This window comes from Equus caballus, chromosome 2 (genome assembly GCF_041296265.1).
Source record: "Equus caballus isolate H_3958 breed thoroughbred chromosome 2, TB-T2T, whole genome shotgun sequence".
Taxonomy (NCBI): Eukaryota; Metazoa; Chordata; class Mammalia; order Perissodactyla; family Equidae; genus Equus; species Equus caballus.
This window is the reverse complement of record NC_091685.1, coordinates 47,379,273-47,396,642: the sequence shown is the minus strand read 5'-3', so window position 1 is coordinate 47,396,642 and position 17,370 is coordinate 47,379,273. Positions and strand designations below refer to the sequence as shown.

The window sequence follows — 17,370 nt, the reverse complement described above, 5'->3', positions numbered from 1 at the left end:
AAGTTCCATTCCAGCGGTTGCGGCATGAGTCTGTTGAGTTTTCCCATCGACTCCAACAATGGCAACAGAGAAATTATTTAATGATGAGTAAATAGCATCAGTACTCAGCAGGAAGTCAGCCAATTGTGTCCCCACTGTCCTTTGTACCCAGGGCTCATGGTGACTATTGGAACGGGAGCCACCAGCATGGCAAAGAACCCTTGGCCCCATCAGTCGTCTTCCTCCTCAGAGTCTTGGACTCAAGAGGTCAGGGAGCTTGTTAGGAGGACCCCGATTTTTGCCTCTCATGCCTTCCTCCAGCTTAGGGCACTCATTTTTCCAGGGCCCCTTTTCTTTGCAGTAGGCACACTGATTTTACCCCCATTTTTGGTGTCCCTCCCTATGCAGCCCTGGCTCCCCATTTCTGTCTCTCCATCTGGGGGAGCTGTGTAAAGCCCTTGGCTGGCTTGGCTTTACGTTCCTCTCGAGCATTATAAACTTTGAAAGCAACTTTCACCAACTGACTAGAACTCGTGGCTGTGGCGCCTTCAACCTTCTTGAGCTTCCTTCTAATGTCGGGGGCATTTACCATCAGGGGCTGTGTCACACTGACAGTAGGATTAAAGGGATTTAACACGCTCAGGGTTGGCATGTTCTCATAAAGGTTTTCTTTTCGTATCTGAGCATCTTTGACTACTGGGAGCTTGGCATTCTTTTGTACCATCAGCTTGGTTCCTGGCGGGACACCTTCCTGATTATGCAACCGCATAAAAGCCTGCACATATGGAATCTCATCCTGTTTTCCAGACCTTTCACAACACAACTCCAGCTGTAAGATGGTGTAATAACTCAAAGTTCCATTCAATGGCAGTCTTTCCTCACTTTCCAAGACATACATCGGCCAGGTGGTGTTACAACAAAATACCATATTTTTTTGTCATCGGCTTGTAGCTATGGATTGACCATCAGTCAAAATCTTTCCCAAGGGGCTCCATGTGGTGCCTCCCATGTCAACACAAAAGGGGACAGACAGACAGACAAACAACAACCAAAGAGACCAAACCAAACCAAACAAGCACGCTATTCCAAACACCCTCAGACAGCAACAGAAGCCAATACAAAGAAACCAAAACTCAAAACACTTCAGTTCCAGCGTAGTCTGTGTCCTACTGACAGGTGTGCCCAATAGATGAAGATGCAGCCTACAGATCTTCCCAAATGAGCAAAGACAAGGGACCTCGATTGTGCACACCGGGGGACTGACCTAGTTGGGCTGGGGGATCACGACTCCACACAAACGCTCTTTCCTTCTCCCCAAGGTAGTTTCCAGAGGTCTCCAAGGTCCAGATGGCCACCCAGGGGATGAAGCATGAGGGAAGCCTCCCAGAGTGAAACCCGCTTTCCCAGCGGCTGGAGCGGCCCCTCTGGCTGTGCTGGGCACTCCGCAGAGGCCAGCCAAGGGAGCAGACCTGGACTCGACCTGGGTGAAGTCCACTCAACTAAGTACTGGTCCTCGGTGATCAGGCCTCCCTGAGTCTTTCTCCAACTGTCCACTTCCACAACTGGGGCAGGCGCAGAGCACAACTCTGGAACATCCAAAGAAGCTGAGGGGGTCTCAGCGGGAACAACCCACAGGTCCCATCTGGGTCGCCAACTGTGTAACCAAAAGTTCAGTCTCTGAACCCAATGCCAATCCAAATAACGAGGACAGAGTCTTGAGGGGAAAGGAAAGGCTTTGCTTTCTTTGCCCAGCAGGGGGAGCACAGCAAGGGCTGGTGCCTCAAGCATTGCTAGCTCCCCATTAAGAAATGGGTAGGGGTTTTTATTTGGGGTTTTAGGTAGGGGAGGGGAGCTGTGACCTTCTTGGTCAGCATTTTCCCATCGGCCTGCATTTGGGACAGCTTCCAAGGGCGGGGAGACAAAGGATTCCACAGATGGACGTCCCTGGCTGTTTATCTCCATGGTGGATGGTGGACTCTGGGAAGCTTCTGTTTCTTGACATTCTCTGGGCACTAATTTCTCTGTGAAAGAACTTTGAGGTCCTGGGATCAGCCACAGCTTTAGTGCGAGCCCAGCTTGAGCCCATCGGGGCTTTAACAATGTGTAACTTCTATTTGGTTGTGAAGCTCAGGGAGTCAGAGGGTAAAGAAACACATTTACGTATGAGCGTAACTAAGGACCCAGGGAACTGGGAATGTGTGCTTGTAGTTTTAACCCATATATGCTGGGCTCCCTGTAGGGGAACCCATATCAGGGCTGATATTACCTAAGAGCCAGTAAGACAATGACCAACCAGTCACAATTACCACTCCAGTCCCATAGCTCCATAAGGCAGCAATTCCTAAGGCCTCCTCAGTAAAAATCCCAGCATCTCCAGTGTCATAAAATACTCAACCCCCTATCCCATTAGACTTAAACACAATTTCTCCCTCATCAGTTTTCAAAATAAATAAACCCGCCATAACCTCCATCAATAACCCCAAGGGGAATATCCCTGGGACAGTTAAATCAGAAACTCAAGCCTCAGGACACTGCCCAGGAGCCGGAGCCCTTGGATAACCAAAACCCACATCCCCTCCAAATGGGGTGTGTGGATAGGACACTCAGATTCATTAAAAAAGATGTAATGAAGGAAAGGGTTCTGAAAGGAGTTAGTTGTGTGTAAGTCTGGTATGCAGGGGCCGTGGGATTCTCCTAGAGATAGAATTGTTGTGAGGATGTCTGGCATCATGCTCTTGGCATGTTCTGCCGGGAAGAAGCAGGCAAGTGGACTCGCTGTGTATTCAACATTGAAGCCAGAGACGCGTTCGACTGTCCCTTGGTTCAATCAATGGAACTCGCTCGGTTCCTGCCAGGGTTGAAATGAATCATCTTGTGCTTAGTAGTCAAGATGAAAAATTAGTCATAAGTATTCTTGGGTAGAAATTAATGTTGAAGGTGAAAAAGATGGTACATTAGCAGGACTGACAGTAGAATAATTGCTCACGTTACTTCCCACAAAACTGTTGGTGCTGCTGCTCGTAGGGGTCTAATTAGTGCACGTGTTGAATTTGAAGCTGAGGCGGATCAGAGAATGGAATAAACAGCTAGGCCTGACAGGGTTCGTGCAAACAGTAGGCCTAGGCTTCTATTAATCAGTGGGCGTGGTGTGGGTCGTGGAATTCATCTTGTTGGGGCCAGAGGGAGGGCCGGGATTGGTGCAACGAGAAATTGGGATGTTGACGGTGTTGGTGGTGTGGCGGTTCTTTAATGAATAGTCTGACGGCACCAGCGATGGGCTGCAGCAGGCCACGGGGGCCGACCGTGTTGGTCCTTTGAGGAGTCCTATGCAGCCTAACGCTTCTCACTGGACCATCGTGAGGAGAGCAGTGGCGAGCGGGATGGGGGTGATGAGTCGGAGAACGCTGATTACAAGCGCGTTGTCAGGAAGAGGAATCGAACCTCTGGCAATAAAGCTTTAAGTGTTACACGATGTCCAGCTCTGGCATCCTGACAAACCCTGTTCCTGGGCAGGGCTGGGTCTAAATTAATTAGATTAAGATTATATCATCCATTAGTTTGAAGGTGCTTTTGTAGAGTGGGCCTATTTCTCTCGTCCTTTCATATGGGGAGAAATGTGGAATCGATAGAAACCAATTGGATTATTGCTGATGAACTCAGATCTCAGAGCACCTTAGTCATTGAACAAACGACCCGTGAACAGCAGTTACCCCGCTGGGACGTCCTGCTCTCTTGGGAGGGTGGTGAACCCCCTTGTTGGTGATGAGCTCTAGAGCAGGATGCGCTGCTCTCCCCAGGGTGACGTTGTTTTGTGTTTCAGAGATGCGTCCCCTCGTCCCCAGTCTAGCTGTGGAAGAGGTTGGTGGTGGCCCCAGGGAAACCTTGGGACAGGACAGGACAGGACCATCTGCGGGCCCAGGAGGGGATGAGGGCAGGAGGGAGTGCTCAGTGCTCAGAGGGCCTCACCCCAGCCACACCCTAAGCCAGCCAGGTCCCACCTCCCAGCCTTTGCATGGCACCCCCCCTTCCCCCTCTGCCCGCAGCCCCCAGATCCCCGCCCTGAGCCCAGCAGGCCTGAGCCCACTCTCAAACCCCACCCTCGTGACCAGTTTATCCTAGCCAGCTGTTTCTGCTCCTGCCTCTGTCTCCTCCAGGCCCTGCGTCCTGAGGGAGTGGGGCAGGCCACAGTGCGACCCCAGGTGCAGTAGCGAGCAGCTCTTCTCTGCCAGCAGCACACTTTCCCCCAGCAGCAGGAGGCTGGGGCCCGGCTGGCCAAGTGGGCTGAGCTACGGGGGGTGGGATTTGGGGCCGGCACGTGGGGAGATGAGTGGCCTCTCCTTGCAAGAGGCCTGACTCTGGAGCTGACACGTTTTGGGTCCCCACCTTGGGGAACCTGCAGACAACATCACCATGTCTGTGCCTTCCTGCTCATTCAGTCCCGGCTGAGTCTTAGGCCTCTCCCCTCCTGCTGCCCCACCCCATCGTGTTGAGCTCCCCACTGGGCGGGCTTGCTCCCATGGACCAAAGGCCTCCTCTGCAGGGCCCTCTCTGTCCCTGACCCATTTCCAGGGCAGCTGTTCCCTGGCCTGAGCCTTCCCCCCAGGGCACAGTGAGCTGCTTTGGCCCGGCTGGTCCCCAGTGCTGGGGACACTGAGCCCCAGGAGGGCAGGGTCGGCCCCTCAAGGCTCGGCGCATGCCCTGGTATATGTGTGCTCCCGGTCAGGCAGCCCTGGTTTCCAAGGGGTAGGGATCCTGGTGCCTAGGGTGGGGGAGGGGGCTTCCACCAAGAACACAGCAAGAGGCCCGCTGACTGCACGTGGCTGCCAGCCAGTCACTTGGGACGCCTTCTGCCGAGAAACCAGCAGGCGAGAGAGCAGGCTTGGTCCTGGCAGGCGTCCTGGAGAGTCTCGCCTGCACCCAAGCGGTCCTCAGGGTGTCCCTCGGATCTCCAGTCCTGCTGTGGCCAGAAGACAAGCAGCCTCGTGGTAAAGTTCTAGAGCTCTCCTAGACCCCGTGGGCAGAGAGCGAGGTGGCCAGCACGGGGGTGCGGGAGAAGACCCAAGGCCGCCACAGCGTCAGCCCTGCTGCAGCCGGGAGCCCTGGGCCGACCCCACAGCCTTCTGCACCTGCAGGAGCTGCTCCCAGACTCGCCCGCGAAGCAGGTGATGCTCGCAGCCAACACGGCCCAGCTGCATCCTGCCCGGGCCTGCCCGCAGCCCCAGAGAGCAGCGTCGGGCAGGTAGGGGCTGCACCCGTGGCAGCTCCTGTCCTGGGCCTGCTGCATGAGGTGCAGAGACACCAGGCTGCTGCCACACCCGGGGGTGATGCAGGGCTGAGGTTTCGTGTGAACGCATTTAGGTTAGTGCGTCCCCCACTGTCCCAACCTCCATCTCGGGGGCTCCTTCTCAGGGAGCTGGCCTGCGCTGTCCAGTGGGAGGCCGAGGGACTCGAGGTGGAGAAGCCCGCGCTGTGGACCTCTTTCCTGCCCCTCCTCCCAACTCTGAGACAGTGCTTCTCATTTTAAAAACATAGATTTCATCATTGTCTCTGGATCTGAAGGCCCTACCCTGAGGCCCGCATTTCAGAAGAAGTCATTGGAAAGACAACGCTCACGGTCCCCAAGAGGAGGGGCACAGCACACCACGAGGGCCACGTGGGGAACGCCAGGGTGGGTCATGAGGCAGAGGGAGCGGGCACAACGTGGCCAAGAGGCTTGATTTGGTTTCTGCGGGAAAGGCGGCGTCAGGCGGGCAGCAGGCTGGTGGGAACACTTTCAGTGGGCTCTGGGCTGGCCCCAGGCGCCCCATCCTGCCCTGGGGTAACTAGGGAAGAGGATTACTGGCCTGGAGCGTGAGACGCCAACAGAGGAGTTGGGGAGCGGGCCCTGGACTGGTCAGTTTGCATGTGAAGGGTGCGTCCCCAGGCCAGCCTTCACTATCTCTGGGAACTGACTGGCCTGGGAGGGGGTGTCTCCCCAGGGTGGGTGAGGCCCCAGATGTCAGACCATTAGGTAAAGGCAGGCTTAATGCAGGCCTCCTGTCTTGGCCTTGCTCTGTCATGGAGGGGGACAGCCTGCTGGGCCCAGGTGCCCCGCCCAGGTAGGTGTGGCCTTCTGGGGGCTGTGGGGTGGACACCCGTCTGGAGCCCTTCCCACAGTCTCAAGTAGCCATCGCCCTGTGGGGCCCAGAAGCTGGCTGAGGAAGCATCTTCTCCCCAGAATTTCACCGCTTCTAAATTCACTGGGGCTGCGTGGGGGCTCGGCATGTCTCCAGCTGGCAACGGTCCCATGAGCACGTGAAAGGGCCTACGTCCTGCTGCTGTGGGTGGGTGTCCAGGGGCGCCAGTGAATGGAGCTGGAGGGGGGATGGTGCTGCCCAGCCCTGCTCTCTCCTGCCGGTCTTTCCTGGTTCTGTCAATGCCCGAGAGAGGACAGTTAAAGCCCCACTTGTCATAGAGCCTCAGGTGTCCCTCCTTCCAGTTGTGTCAGTGTTTGCCTAATTGACTGGCAGCCGTTATTGGGTGAATGGGCACTAAGACTGGGGTGACATCTCGGTGAATGGAGCCCTCGTCCTGCTTGTGAGAGTCCTTCTCCTGATGGCCACTGGGCACGATGGAATTGAGTCCTCATCCTTGCTTTGACTTTTGGTCCAACCGAGCCCCACATTCATGGTGGGCTCGTTGTAGACAGCATGGAATTTGTCATGTTTTGCTGAGGAAGATTAGTCCTGAGCTAACACCCGTGACAATCTTCCTCCACTTTATATGAGGGTTGCTGCCACAGCATGGCTAATGAGTAGTGTAGGTCTACCCCAAGGATCTGAACCCAGGAACCCAGGCACCTGAAGTGGAGCACACCAAAGTTAACCACTATGCCATGGGGCCAGCTCAGGGTTTGTCAAGTTCTTGCATACAACCTGCCACTCTCTGAGCTGAGATCACTAACCTGACATTAACACCCATGTTAAAGCTTCACAGATTAAGAGATAAATAATGTAGAGTGATGGATGGATATAAACTCATAGGTAGGCAGATAGCCACAGAGAATCAACAGAGATTGACAAACATGTAAAACAGAATTCAGACTCAAAGAATGAACAAAATTATAATTCAAATGAATAAAACAACCACAGTGAAAAGAAAAGTGAACCACTGTCACTTTGGAGCATGAAATCTGGAGGAAAGGAAGAGAGAACTGAACGCCAGCACTGGCCTCTGGCTTCTGGGCAGGAATCTCCTGACCGGAGCAGTCCTGAGACCGCCCTGCATCTTCTAGGACTGAGCCCACAGGTGAACGTGCCCTGGACAAAGGAGGCCAGGCTGGCACTACGGTCAAGAGTCACAGGTGCAGAAAGCAGCAGACAGAACACGCCTGTCGTTTGTTCGGAACCAGAGCTCTCGGTGTGAACTCCTGCTGACTTGTGGTCCACGCATCTGTCTACGCAGATCTGTGTCCTCAGCTCTGTGTGCCTCTATGAGGGAGGTGTGTCAAGGGTGTGGGTATGCGATTCCTGACCCATCCCCTGTGAATCCCAGAAGCAAAGGCCCCCCAGTGACAGTGAGAACCCCGGCTGCCCACCCACATTGGGTTCCAAACACCATTCTCCATCAGAATGGCCAGGGCTGCAAGGAGAAATGTCCGGGCCCAGGACCAGAGCAGGGAAAGAACCAGAGGGGCCTGGAACACCCTGTTGGGCCAGAAATTAAGGACAGGCTCACGGAATGACTGGGATTTGTCAAAAGAAAGCAGGAGCCATTGTAAAGGGACTCCTGCTGGAAAGAGCGGGGACAGTGTGAACATCGCTGTAATACAGAGCACTGGGCTAGAACCAGGAACAGAATCGGGGACCAGGAGGCCCTCGTGGGATCGACGCATCAGTGAATGAACAAGTGAGTGAAAGCGGAAAGTTCTTCCCTCCAGCGGAGAAAACGGTTGAGAGAGGAAGAGTCAGTGGATAGAGACTTGAGGAGACGCGGACAATCTTCAGTCTCAAAGCACCTCCTCCAAACACGCTCATCCACGCGTCGGGGCGGAGCTTCTCGTGAGCGCCCAGAGAGTTTGGGGAGAAACAGAACATTTATGCACTCTCAAAGCAGCTCCCCAAAGCACACTTTTTAATAACAAATGAAAAAATGGGCCACACAACACCAATTTAAAAATCGATTGTGAACGCAACGTTCACCTAATGAGGCCTTCCCGGCCCATCCTGGCCCGGCCCAGCCCCGGAGGTAGGCGCCCGCAGGCCCATCCTGCAGATGAGCAGGCTGAGGCACAAGGGCTGGGGAGAGGCAGGGCCTGGGGCACAAAGCGGCTTGTGGCTATTGTCCTCACAGTGCTGGGTCAGCACGTGGTCAGCCCAGGGCTGAGGGGAGGGCTGGGGACTCGAACGTCATTGGTGGGGAGGCGTGTGGGGTCCTCGAAGCCCCCTGAGCAGTGGGCTGTCTCTGTCTCTGCTGGATGGAGTCTGAAGCAAGCCCAGGAGTGGGTCCTACCGGCTGCCCTGGTCCCCAGTTCAGCCCTTGAGGGCCTGGCAGCTCTCGGCAGACACAGTCAGGGATTTCTCAGATGGCTGCATCTGAGGCTGTCGGTCAGCATGTTGCTCCCTCTCAGGGAACATGGCTGCTGTCTCCTCCACGGCCACCGTGGTGACGTCCGGCGTGGGCTGCAGGGCCTGGGCGGCTGTGTCTTCCCGTCCTACACCAGGACGTGTCCACTGCGGACACAGTCGACATGACGTCCCCGCCTGGGCTGGCTCCAGCCCTCGGGCCTCCACACAATGCTCATGGTCAGCCCGGGTTTCCCGGGGAGGAGTGGTGGCCACCCTTCCCGAGTCAGCACGGCTGTGGACTAAGGACTCGGGGCCCTCAGACAACTGGGAGGCCCACCCGCCCTGCAGCAACTCCACTGGGGGATGAGAAATCATACCTGAGAGAGGAATCTCACTGGGGTGAATCCGTCTGTAAAACAGAGACACGTGTGTCAGGGAGGGGCCACACAGCTATGAGCGAGGTGCCCCACGCTCCCGGTTTCTCGCTGGGTGAACTTCCCCGAGAAACTGACCCTCTCAGAGACAGGGAGATCCATGTGGGTGGGGTTACTTGCCAGGCCTGTCCCCCAGGGGGCCCAGGACATGAGAAAGGACACGGTGCACGCCCCGCCCACCTCCCCAGCTGCCCACCCCGCTCCCTAGCCCTCCCCAATTAGACCGTCTCCCAGGGAGAGGTGGGGTGCACTTCTCAGAGGAGGGTCAGCCCCCCCTGAGAGCAGGTGCCCCAGACTGGGGAGGAAAGGGACCCTGGGCTGCTGGCCCAGCTTCCTCCCAGCCCAGGCTCCTGAGACCTCCTGGCAGTCTGGGGGCCCCAGGGGTGAGGACACAGGACGATCCACTGACAGCAGCCCGACTCCCCGATTTGGATGTCTTTGCTGAGTGCCTGCTCTCCTTCTGACATACACGGGGCTCCCCAGCGGCCAGAGCTGGGTCTACACAGCCTGGATCCTGGTGTCCAGAGGGGCCTGGCCCAGATGAGGAGCCCAGAGCGGCAGACAATTGGACGAAGGAGTGAGCGAACGAAAATGAATGAATGATCGACGCAGTCTCTCGGTGGGGACACAACGTGCCCACAGCAGGGAGGCTCTGACCTGGGCCCCTCCCAGCTGACCGCAGGTTCTCTCACTGTCCCTGGAGGGCTGACGGGACTTAGGGTCCATGGCAGTGAGGTCGCACGGGGGCGGCAGAGGGCTCCTTGGCTAGGGGGTCCCACCCGCTACTCCCTGACCCCGGCAGACCCCATGACATCAGGGTTCCCCTCAGCAGGAAGCCCACAGCCCCAGCCCAGCAGCAGCCGCTCTTCAGGGGGCCAAGCAATCCTGGAGATGCTCCTGGGGCCGCCTCCTCCCCTAGATTTGAGGGTGTCTCAGACCGTCTCTCAGAGCTGTGGTGGGTCTCTGAGCTGTGATGCTCGGGACCTGAGCCCTCAGAGGGCCACACACTGCTGCTCACCAGATGTCCTTCTCATTTTCATCCACACGCAGAGGACTATCAGGCCAGCCAACACAAGCACGAGAACGCCCACAAGAACACTGAGGCCCCGGGAGGAGCACGTGATGTCTGTGCTGCTAGTCCCAGGTTCCACTTCCATCTCAAAGAGGCCGCTGCACCTAGGAGAGAAGATTGGCGGGACCTGGATCCTGAGGGCGGCAGACGCAGCCTGATGCTCTCTAGACCCGGGAGCGTCTGTCCCCTGCTGCCCAGCCGGGCTCAGAGCAGCTCTGGTGTGAACTCAGGTCTGAAGGACTCTCCAAGCCCCAGAGCTACAGGGAGACAGAGAGAGAAGGAAGGAGAGGGAAACCAGGATGAGACAAGGAAGGCGAGAGGAGAGCAGGGAGGGGGAGAGTGGGAGCGACAGCTGGAGACCACGGAGAGCGACAGGACGGAGAAGGAGACGGCGTGAAGAGGGCTGGGGTCAGGGACAGAAAACTGTTCGAGCCGGTGCTGCAGACAGAGGGACTGACCTGGGTGGGGACAAGGAGGGGCGAGGCAGGGTGGAGAGATTGGAGCCCTGCCCCCTCCCCTGAGCAGCCACACCTGGTCACCCCGGGCTCCCCCAGAGACACCAGGCTCCCCTCAGAGACTCTGAGCACCCAGCTCAGATCTGGGCCCAGGGGATGGGCATTTGGGGGCATCCTGCTACAGCACAATTGGGGTCCTCACTTTCAACATCTGCCTTATAGGCTCCCCCTACTCCAGAATCACAGGGAGGACCCCACAGCCCTGACACTTGGTGACACTCCAGAAGCACAGGGGCCCAGGGAAGAGCGTCCCTCTGGATCTGCTCCAGGAAAAGTCTGTCTTCAGAGATAAATTGCTATGATCGGTTCTTGGCCAGTGCAATGTGCTGCGATGTGCTGCGATGTGTTTGGACCATGGGTTCCACGCAGGAGCTTCCTGGATGCTGGCACCCAAAGGGCAGCGGGCTTTCTGCAGGGCGAGGGCCCTTATCTCCCAGGGGAGCATCGAGGACCACCCCCCAGGGGCACGGGACTGAGGCCACCCAGGATCACGTACTTGGTCCAGGGCCGGCACTCCCCCAGGGTCCCATTGGGAGAGAAGGTCCCGGGCTGGCAGTCTTCACACACCGTGTCCTGCCGCTCGGTGCCTGAGGAAGGAGAGGGCTGGGCAGAGGGGCCCGAGGGCGCTGCCAGGGCAGAGCCCAGCTTCTCCCCTCGGGCTTGGGCCTGTGGTCTGTGTCTTCAGAAGGCGCTAGGGGACCGGGCTCCTCTCTTGCTGGGCAGAGGGACTGGGCGTCAGCTCACCTCTCTCCCGTACCCTCTGGCCTGGTCTGCAGGTCGTGTGGGGCTGGCACTTGACACAATCATCCCCCTTCTCGCTAACGCAGAAGTGGCCTTGGTCGCAGCCACACTCGGTGTTTTCCGTGCTCGAGCAGTCCCACTTGATCACCAGGCCCATGGCTGGGATCCAAGAGAAAGAGCTGAGAGCAGCAGCCGGGGCAGCCGTGGGCGGTGGTGAGCACCCCGTCCCGAAAGGAGAACAAGCAGAGGCCTGGACAGCATCCATAGGCCTGGGGGTTCCTGCCCGGGGTCTGGGGAGGGCTTGGTGACAGGACCCCGGGCCAGCTCTGCAGCCCTGGTGGGTGTGTCTGTACCAGCCTCTGCCCCCACCCAGGACGCTGCCAGCTGCATCCCCGGCTCAGCCAAAACAGTGCTTGGAGGTGCCGGACACAGAGCTGTGAGTCCCAGGGGGCTCTGGGGGACACTGGGACAACAGAGCCGTGGGCAGAGAAGGGCAGGCCGGCGGAGTGGTGGAAGAATGTCCCCGACGGCATGGTGGAGCCCCAAGGAGACTCGGAAAGTCCTGCCTGGCTGGGGCTCACACAGAAAGGGAGAACCAGGGCAGCCCGGGGCACCCTCCGACCCTCAGACAGCTTCCCATCCTGCAAACCGGGCCGGTCACGTGGCAGAGAGAGGACAGTGAGCCCACTCGGCAGGCGGCGGCAGCGGGGTGGCAGCTGGGCCTGGGCCCGGGCCCCTCCTGAGGACGGCGTCAATGCCGTCAGTGCCACCCTCAGCCCAGCCAGAGACGTGCATTACCCTGGGCAGGGCTCTGTGGGTGCAGCTCAAGGCTCTGAGCCCCTCACACCCTCCTCACTGAACCCCAAAGCATTGTAGCCCCCACATCTGTCATGCCCATCCTCCCGGGGTCCCTCCTCCCCAGCCAACTGCCCCTGGGTAGCAAGAAGCCCAAGGTTCAGAGCGCGGAGCCCGTGAGGAGGGGCCCTCAGGGGTGGGGAGCTGTGTCTCCTGAGAACCCGCACACTGTTAGGCAAGGCCAGGCCCCAGGCTGGGGGAGGCAGCGCGGGGCACTCTGGCTCCATCGAGGTCTGGCCCAGGCTTGGGTACCCATGTGACATGATAGTGTCCCTGAGCTCTGGAGGGTCCGTGGGACAAGTGCCGGGGGGAGGGGGGGTCTTCCTTGGGGATGGGGTCGGGTTGGCCAACGGACAGCATCTCTGTCCTGAGCCGTGGGTGTGCTGCAGGGTCCGGACTGGGGGCTGAGCACCGTGGCGGTTGGGCAGCGTCCTCACCTGGGTCACAGGGTCGGCACGGCAGACACTTGCTCAGGCCGTTGACCTGGGCTGAGAAGGTTCCCGGGGCACAGGGAATACACAGCATGCCAGTCAGCTCTACACAGGTCTGCTTCACGCGGTAACCTGCAGCCCGAAGGGTGCACAGCACTCAGGACTTGGGAGGACTTGGGAGGGCCCTGGGGAGGCCCACCCATCAAGCCACCTGGAAGCCCCCTGCGGTGTGACACCACCCCCAGGGCCTGAAAGGCACCCACCCGAGCTGTTCCCCACACGACACATCCTGCCTAGTCGCCTCCCAGGAGTAAGCCTGCTTTGGGGGAAGTCAGAACATTCTGGAAGAATGTGGGGGTCCCCCCAGGACACCCAGGCCTGCTCCGCTGCAGTGCCCACTCTGAGCCCCAGTCTTCTGGCCAGTAATGGGCTGGCAGGGGCACCAGGCCACACCCGCTGTGCAGAGTGGCTGTGAGAGTCTTGGTGGGAAGTGTCGAAGCTGGGGGGGCGGCCCTGGGGGCTCGGGTCCTCCCCTGTCAGTGCCCCTGCCCCGGGGCCTTCATATCCCCCTAGAGAAGTGCTGTGAAAGGAGGGGCTCCTGGCAGGGAAGGGCGGAGCATCTGCCCACAGCGCTGGCTCCAGGGGCCCCCAGGGTAGGTCCCTCGGGGCGGTATCTACCTGGACTGCATTTGGGGCAGCACTCGGCCCCCACTGGGTACTCCTCCTCTTTGCACTGGGGCGTCGCCAGGGTGTAGCGGGGGGACCCCAGGAGGAGGAGATACAAGGCCTGGAGGGGACAGATGGGGCGTTGGAGGGGAGCAGCAGCCCAGGCTGCCCCGGGGCCTCGATATCAGCCTCTGTGAAATGGGGCAGCAGCAGCCCCATAGCTGGAGGTGGCCTGGGAGGGAGGACACAGGTGGGGCCCGACAGGCTCTGGGAATCATCCAGGACAGCCCTGGCGTTAGGTGGGGACTGGCCCGTCTCCTGCCTCTGTCCCCAGGTCCACCAGCATGGTACCCCAAGGACTGGGTCTCTGCTCTCACCAGGGACCACACTCCCCGGGAAGCCCTGAGCCACTCTGGGCTGGACAACTGGTCATCCTGCCTCTGGCCTGTGCTGGGCCCGCTGAGCCCTGGGGACCCAGCAGGGTCAGAGCAGGACGACCGTCAGGGGCTCACAGGCCAGGCACGGGAGACAGGCTGTTCAGGGCCCGGGCTGGGGTGGGCCATGAGGGGGCCCAGGGCCCAGGGCTGGCTCTGCTAACCCTGAAGTTTCCGCCTGGGCTGGCAGGAAGCCACATGGGCAAGCAGGCTCTCCCCCTGGCCTGGCCCTGGACTCCACCCTACTCACACAGACACGGACTTTATCTCCTAGGACAGGGAGGGGCTGAGGGTGGAGATTAGCCACCTGCTGGGGGCTCCCACCCCAGGGCGGGAACAGCTCAGGCATCCAAGAACAGCCGGGCCCCGGAGGCACCCTCACCCTGTGCTGGGGGCTCACCTTCGTCCGCTGAGTGGGGTTTCGGGGACGAGGCCCACCAGGAGCTGTTCTGCTGCTGGTGGGTATGGCTTTCCTGTGTGTCTGCTCCCCTACCCCAGGGCCAGGGTGAGTGGGTGACAGAGGGCTGGGTCAGCCTAGGAGAGCCGGGTAGCTGGGGGACAAGGGCAGGACAGGGACATCGTGGGCAGGGATGGGGAAGAGGGTACACCCAGGGGCAGGAATAGGGGCGCTGGGGCGCGGCTGGACAGACAGGCAGGCTCAGGAGACTCACCAGGCTCAGGGCATCAGCCTTGGGTGCCGGGCTCCATGGGGGTGGCCCCCAGCCTCGCAGAGGCTCCATGTCTCTCCTCAGGACCCCTCATTCCCTGGCTGCTGTCCCTAGCCCCCTGCCAGCAGGACGAGCTTTAGCACTTGGGCTTCCTGCTGCCTCGCTGGCTGAAAGAGAAAGAGAAACTGCAGCAGGAGCCAGCGAGGACGGCCTTCGGGGTGATCTCAGGAAGTATTCGTCTCCAGTCCCCAAGCATGTGCCGTTGGGGCCCTAGGCTGCCAGGGGAGCAGGACCCCACAGTGACAGGCAGGGAGGGCTCTGGGCTGCAGTCTGCAGTTGGCAGGACCAGCGGTCCAGAGCACAGGTCAGGGCAGGGGGAGGGGGGCAGCATAGGCGGCAGGGGGGATCTCCTGCTGACCCTAGAGAGCCAGCCTGCAGCTCCTGACAGCAGGAGCCAAGAGGAACCTCCTTGGCTGTATCTTACCTGTCTCTGTTGAAAAGGGGGGACCCTACGTCTATGGAAAGGGGGAACCAGCGTCTATGGAAAGGCGGGATCCTGCTTCTACGGAAAGGGGGCCCAGCCACTTCAAGGAAACCCCGCCTCCCAGCAGTGCATTCTGGGCATGTCCACCCTCTGCCTGGGGCTGGGTCAGGCTGGTTTCCACCTGCACAGCCCTGCGCACGTCTCTGCAGAAGGTGACCCTTCCCCAATCCCAGGAGGCTGGGGGTCGCTGAGTCCCCATCGGGGTGAGAAGGGGGACATTTTGTGAGCACCCACAGGGGCCCGCACTGTGTCCACCCCCACCTGTCCTGGGACGGGATGGGAGTGGCTATTTCCTGCTCACATTTCACAGATGCGGACCTGGGACTCAGAAAGGGACAGGGACTTGCCCAGGGTCTCCCATGTGCAAACTGTGCTCAGCCTCAAACCCCAACCTTCCTGTGCAGACGGGGTTCTCCCCACTCCACCTTCCCTGGAGCCATGGCCATCTCCCGAGCTGGGGGACAGGAGGGCAGGCCTGGGAGAGCAGACCCTCATACACACACCTGGTGCCTAAGAGTCAGACTTGGGACTGGTGAGAGGCACCCACCCAGCCCTGGCATCCTGGATGGGGAGCGACTGGGTGAGTCCGGCCCCTGGCCCCCATGCCCGCTGGCTGTCACATCACATTAAAGTCTGAGGCTCATGTGATGCACTTGGCATGCCTCTGGCCCCCTTCATCTTTGAGCTGGAAAGTCAATTAAAGGTGGGGGCTTCCATCTAATCAGACCCATCACGACCCTGATGGGCTTGTCCATCTCCATAGGCCCCAGGCAGGTCCCCATCAGGTGCTAAGGCTGGGCCCTCAAGGACACAGGAACCACCGCCTCCAGTGTACCGATTGCTGGATGCCCAGCCCAGGCTAACCTGGAGCCCCTTCTCTGTCCTGACTTTGGCACAAAATCCTCCTCCAGGGTCACAGCCCCAGACCCCACCCTGCCCCACTGAACCTCAGGGCATCTGCCGGACATGAAGGTGTCGGTTTTCCCTGCCCTCTTGTGCCTCTGGTCTTGGGAGGAGGGTTGTGAGAGCCCACCTCACATGATGTGGGAGCAGGACCCCTGGAGGCCGGGGACCCCACTGGAAGGTTCACTTTTCCGTGGGCTGCAGGCACCTGGGGCAGCGAGGTTTGCCCGGATCTCCCCAGGGAGGGGTCCCATTGGGCAGGACTGGCTGGCAGTCACCAGTGTCTTTGGGGTCACTATCTATTTCTATTTCTAGGGGACCCTGGGAGGAGACCCTGGGCACTGGGGAAGGAACAGGGCAGGAGTGAAGTCCGAGGGCTGGGTGGAGGCTGACCACTGCCCTATCGGCAAAGCTTCGCAGCGCCCAGAGGCAGCGTCCACCCTGGCCACCATCACCCGGGACGACCAGCCCAGCCCCACAGACCCTGGTGCTCTGAGGTAGGGTCGGGGTTTGGTGGGACCAGGGGCTTGGGAGCTCCCATGAGACCCAGCAGCACAGGGTCCCATCCCCACACCCAGGGGCCTTTTAGAGGGTGCCCCCACCCCGCTCCCCCACGTGCACTCACACCCCCTGCCCCCAGCACTGCCAGGGGGTTTCCAATGAAGGGAAAGGGGCACCCCCTCTGCACCCTCTGCTTGGTCCCAAGAGCCCTGGGGAGTGCTTTAGAATGCCCTGGAAACCCCAGCAGCACACGGGTGCCTCAGAGCACACTGCAGGCACCCAGGGCAGGGACAGGGCTCTGGGACCACCTCTGCTCCCTGCCATGCCCCCAGGGACCTCCCAAGTCCTGGGAAGATCCTTGGGGTGGGGTTGGCCAGAGAGGGAGGATGTTCTCCCTACACCTGGTGAGGCCCCCAGGACCCTCGATCCCGGCTCTCAACCCACCACTCCCTTCAGATGCCTCCTTTCATCAGAGATCCTTTCATCCACCCCACCCTGGGCAGGTGGGGAAACTGAGGCACAGCAAAGGGCAGGACTTACCCACAGGCATCAGTGAGTCTCAGCTGGAATGGGGAGTCCCATGGCTGGCTCGGCCCCTGTACCCCTGGCCCATCCCTCCCCACCCAGCCACCTCAAGACTCAAGGCCCTAGATGCTGAGCCAGCGTCACGCCCCAAGGCAGCAGGGGAGACCCGCCCAGGGAGCCTTCTGTACCAGGTCTCTGCTGAGCCATGGCCTCTTCAGGAGGCTTTCCTGATGCCTGAGTTTCCAACCACGCCCCCTGCACCCTCACCCAGTGACCCTGGTGTCTTATTGGTTCCTTGTCTGCCCACCTCCCCCCTGGAATGCAAATTCCGTGGCAGGAGTTCTGTGTCCATTTTAGCAGGAAGACGAAGGGCTGGGCTCCAGTCTCAGCATCACCATTCCTGTGCTCACTCCTCACTCGCTGTTCACTCACTCATTCAGCACCCAGTAGTTCAGGCCAGGCTCAGTTCTGGGCGCCAGACTCATTGAGGAGGAAATGAGACAGGAGGAGGGTGCAGACAGGGCTCCTGCCCACGCACCAGGAGTCCCCATGGCTG

At 59.6% G+C, this 17,370-nt stretch overlaps 1 protein-coding gene and 1 long non-coding RNA gene across 7 annotated transcripts; one reads left to right on the top strand and one right to left on the bottom strand.

Annotated features, from left to right (window-relative positions):
* Window positions 1-8,074: 8,074 nt before the first annotated feature.
* Window positions 8,075-17,050, bottom strand: LOC138921328 (tumor necrosis factor receptor superfamily member 14-like). Of its 6 annotated transcripts, none has more exons than XM_070254672.1 (9): window positions 16,830-17,050; window positions 14,345-14,508; window positions 14,074-14,224; window positions 12,580-12,705; window positions 11,291-11,446; window positions 11,043-11,133; window positions 9,978-10,135; window positions 8,903-8,934; window positions 8,075-8,690 (listed from the first exon to the last, which is right to left on the bottom strand). In XM_070254672.1, exons 2-9 carry the CDS (start codon window positions 14,411-14,413, stop codon window positions 8,490-8,492), a joined length of 984 nt encoding a protein of 327 aa, XP_070110773.1. In that variant the 5' UTR covers window positions 14,414-14,508; window positions 16,830-17,050; the 3' UTR covers window positions 8,075-8,489. The 6 variants fall into 6 exon arrangements, with proteins under 6 accessions (XP_070110773.1, XP_070110790.1, XP_070110784.1 ...); XM_070254689.1 differs by lacking the exon at window positions 14,074-14,224 and adding an exon at window positions 13,252-13,360; XM_070254683.1 differs by lacking the exons at window positions 14,074-14,224; window positions 16,830-17,050 and adding exons at window positions 13,252-13,360; window positions 14,826-15,004.
* LOC138921329 (uncharacterized) lies at window positions 14,021-16,255 on the top strand. Its single transcript, XR_011433827.1, has 2 exons — window positions 14,021-14,131; window positions 16,104-16,255. It is a non-coding gene; the product is annotated as an uncharacterized lncRNA (long non-coding RNA).
* Window positions 17,051-17,370: the final 320 nt, after the last annotated feature.

Bases quoted from the DNA above. Each gene is read 5' to 3' on its own strand.
- LOC138921328 (XM_070254672.1), bottom strand. From the start codon at position 14,413: ATGGAGCCTCTGCGAGGCTGGGGGCCACCCCCATGGAGCCCGGCACCC. The intron at 14,225-14,344 runs GTGAGTCTCCTG...CTTGTCCCCCAG, and splicing joins AGGCTGATGCCCTGAGCCTG to CTACCCGGCTCTCCTAGGCT. The intron at 8,935-9,977 runs GTGAGCAGCAGT...TCTGTTTTACAG, and splicing joins GAAAATGAGAAGGACATCTG to ACGGATTCACCCCAGTGAGA.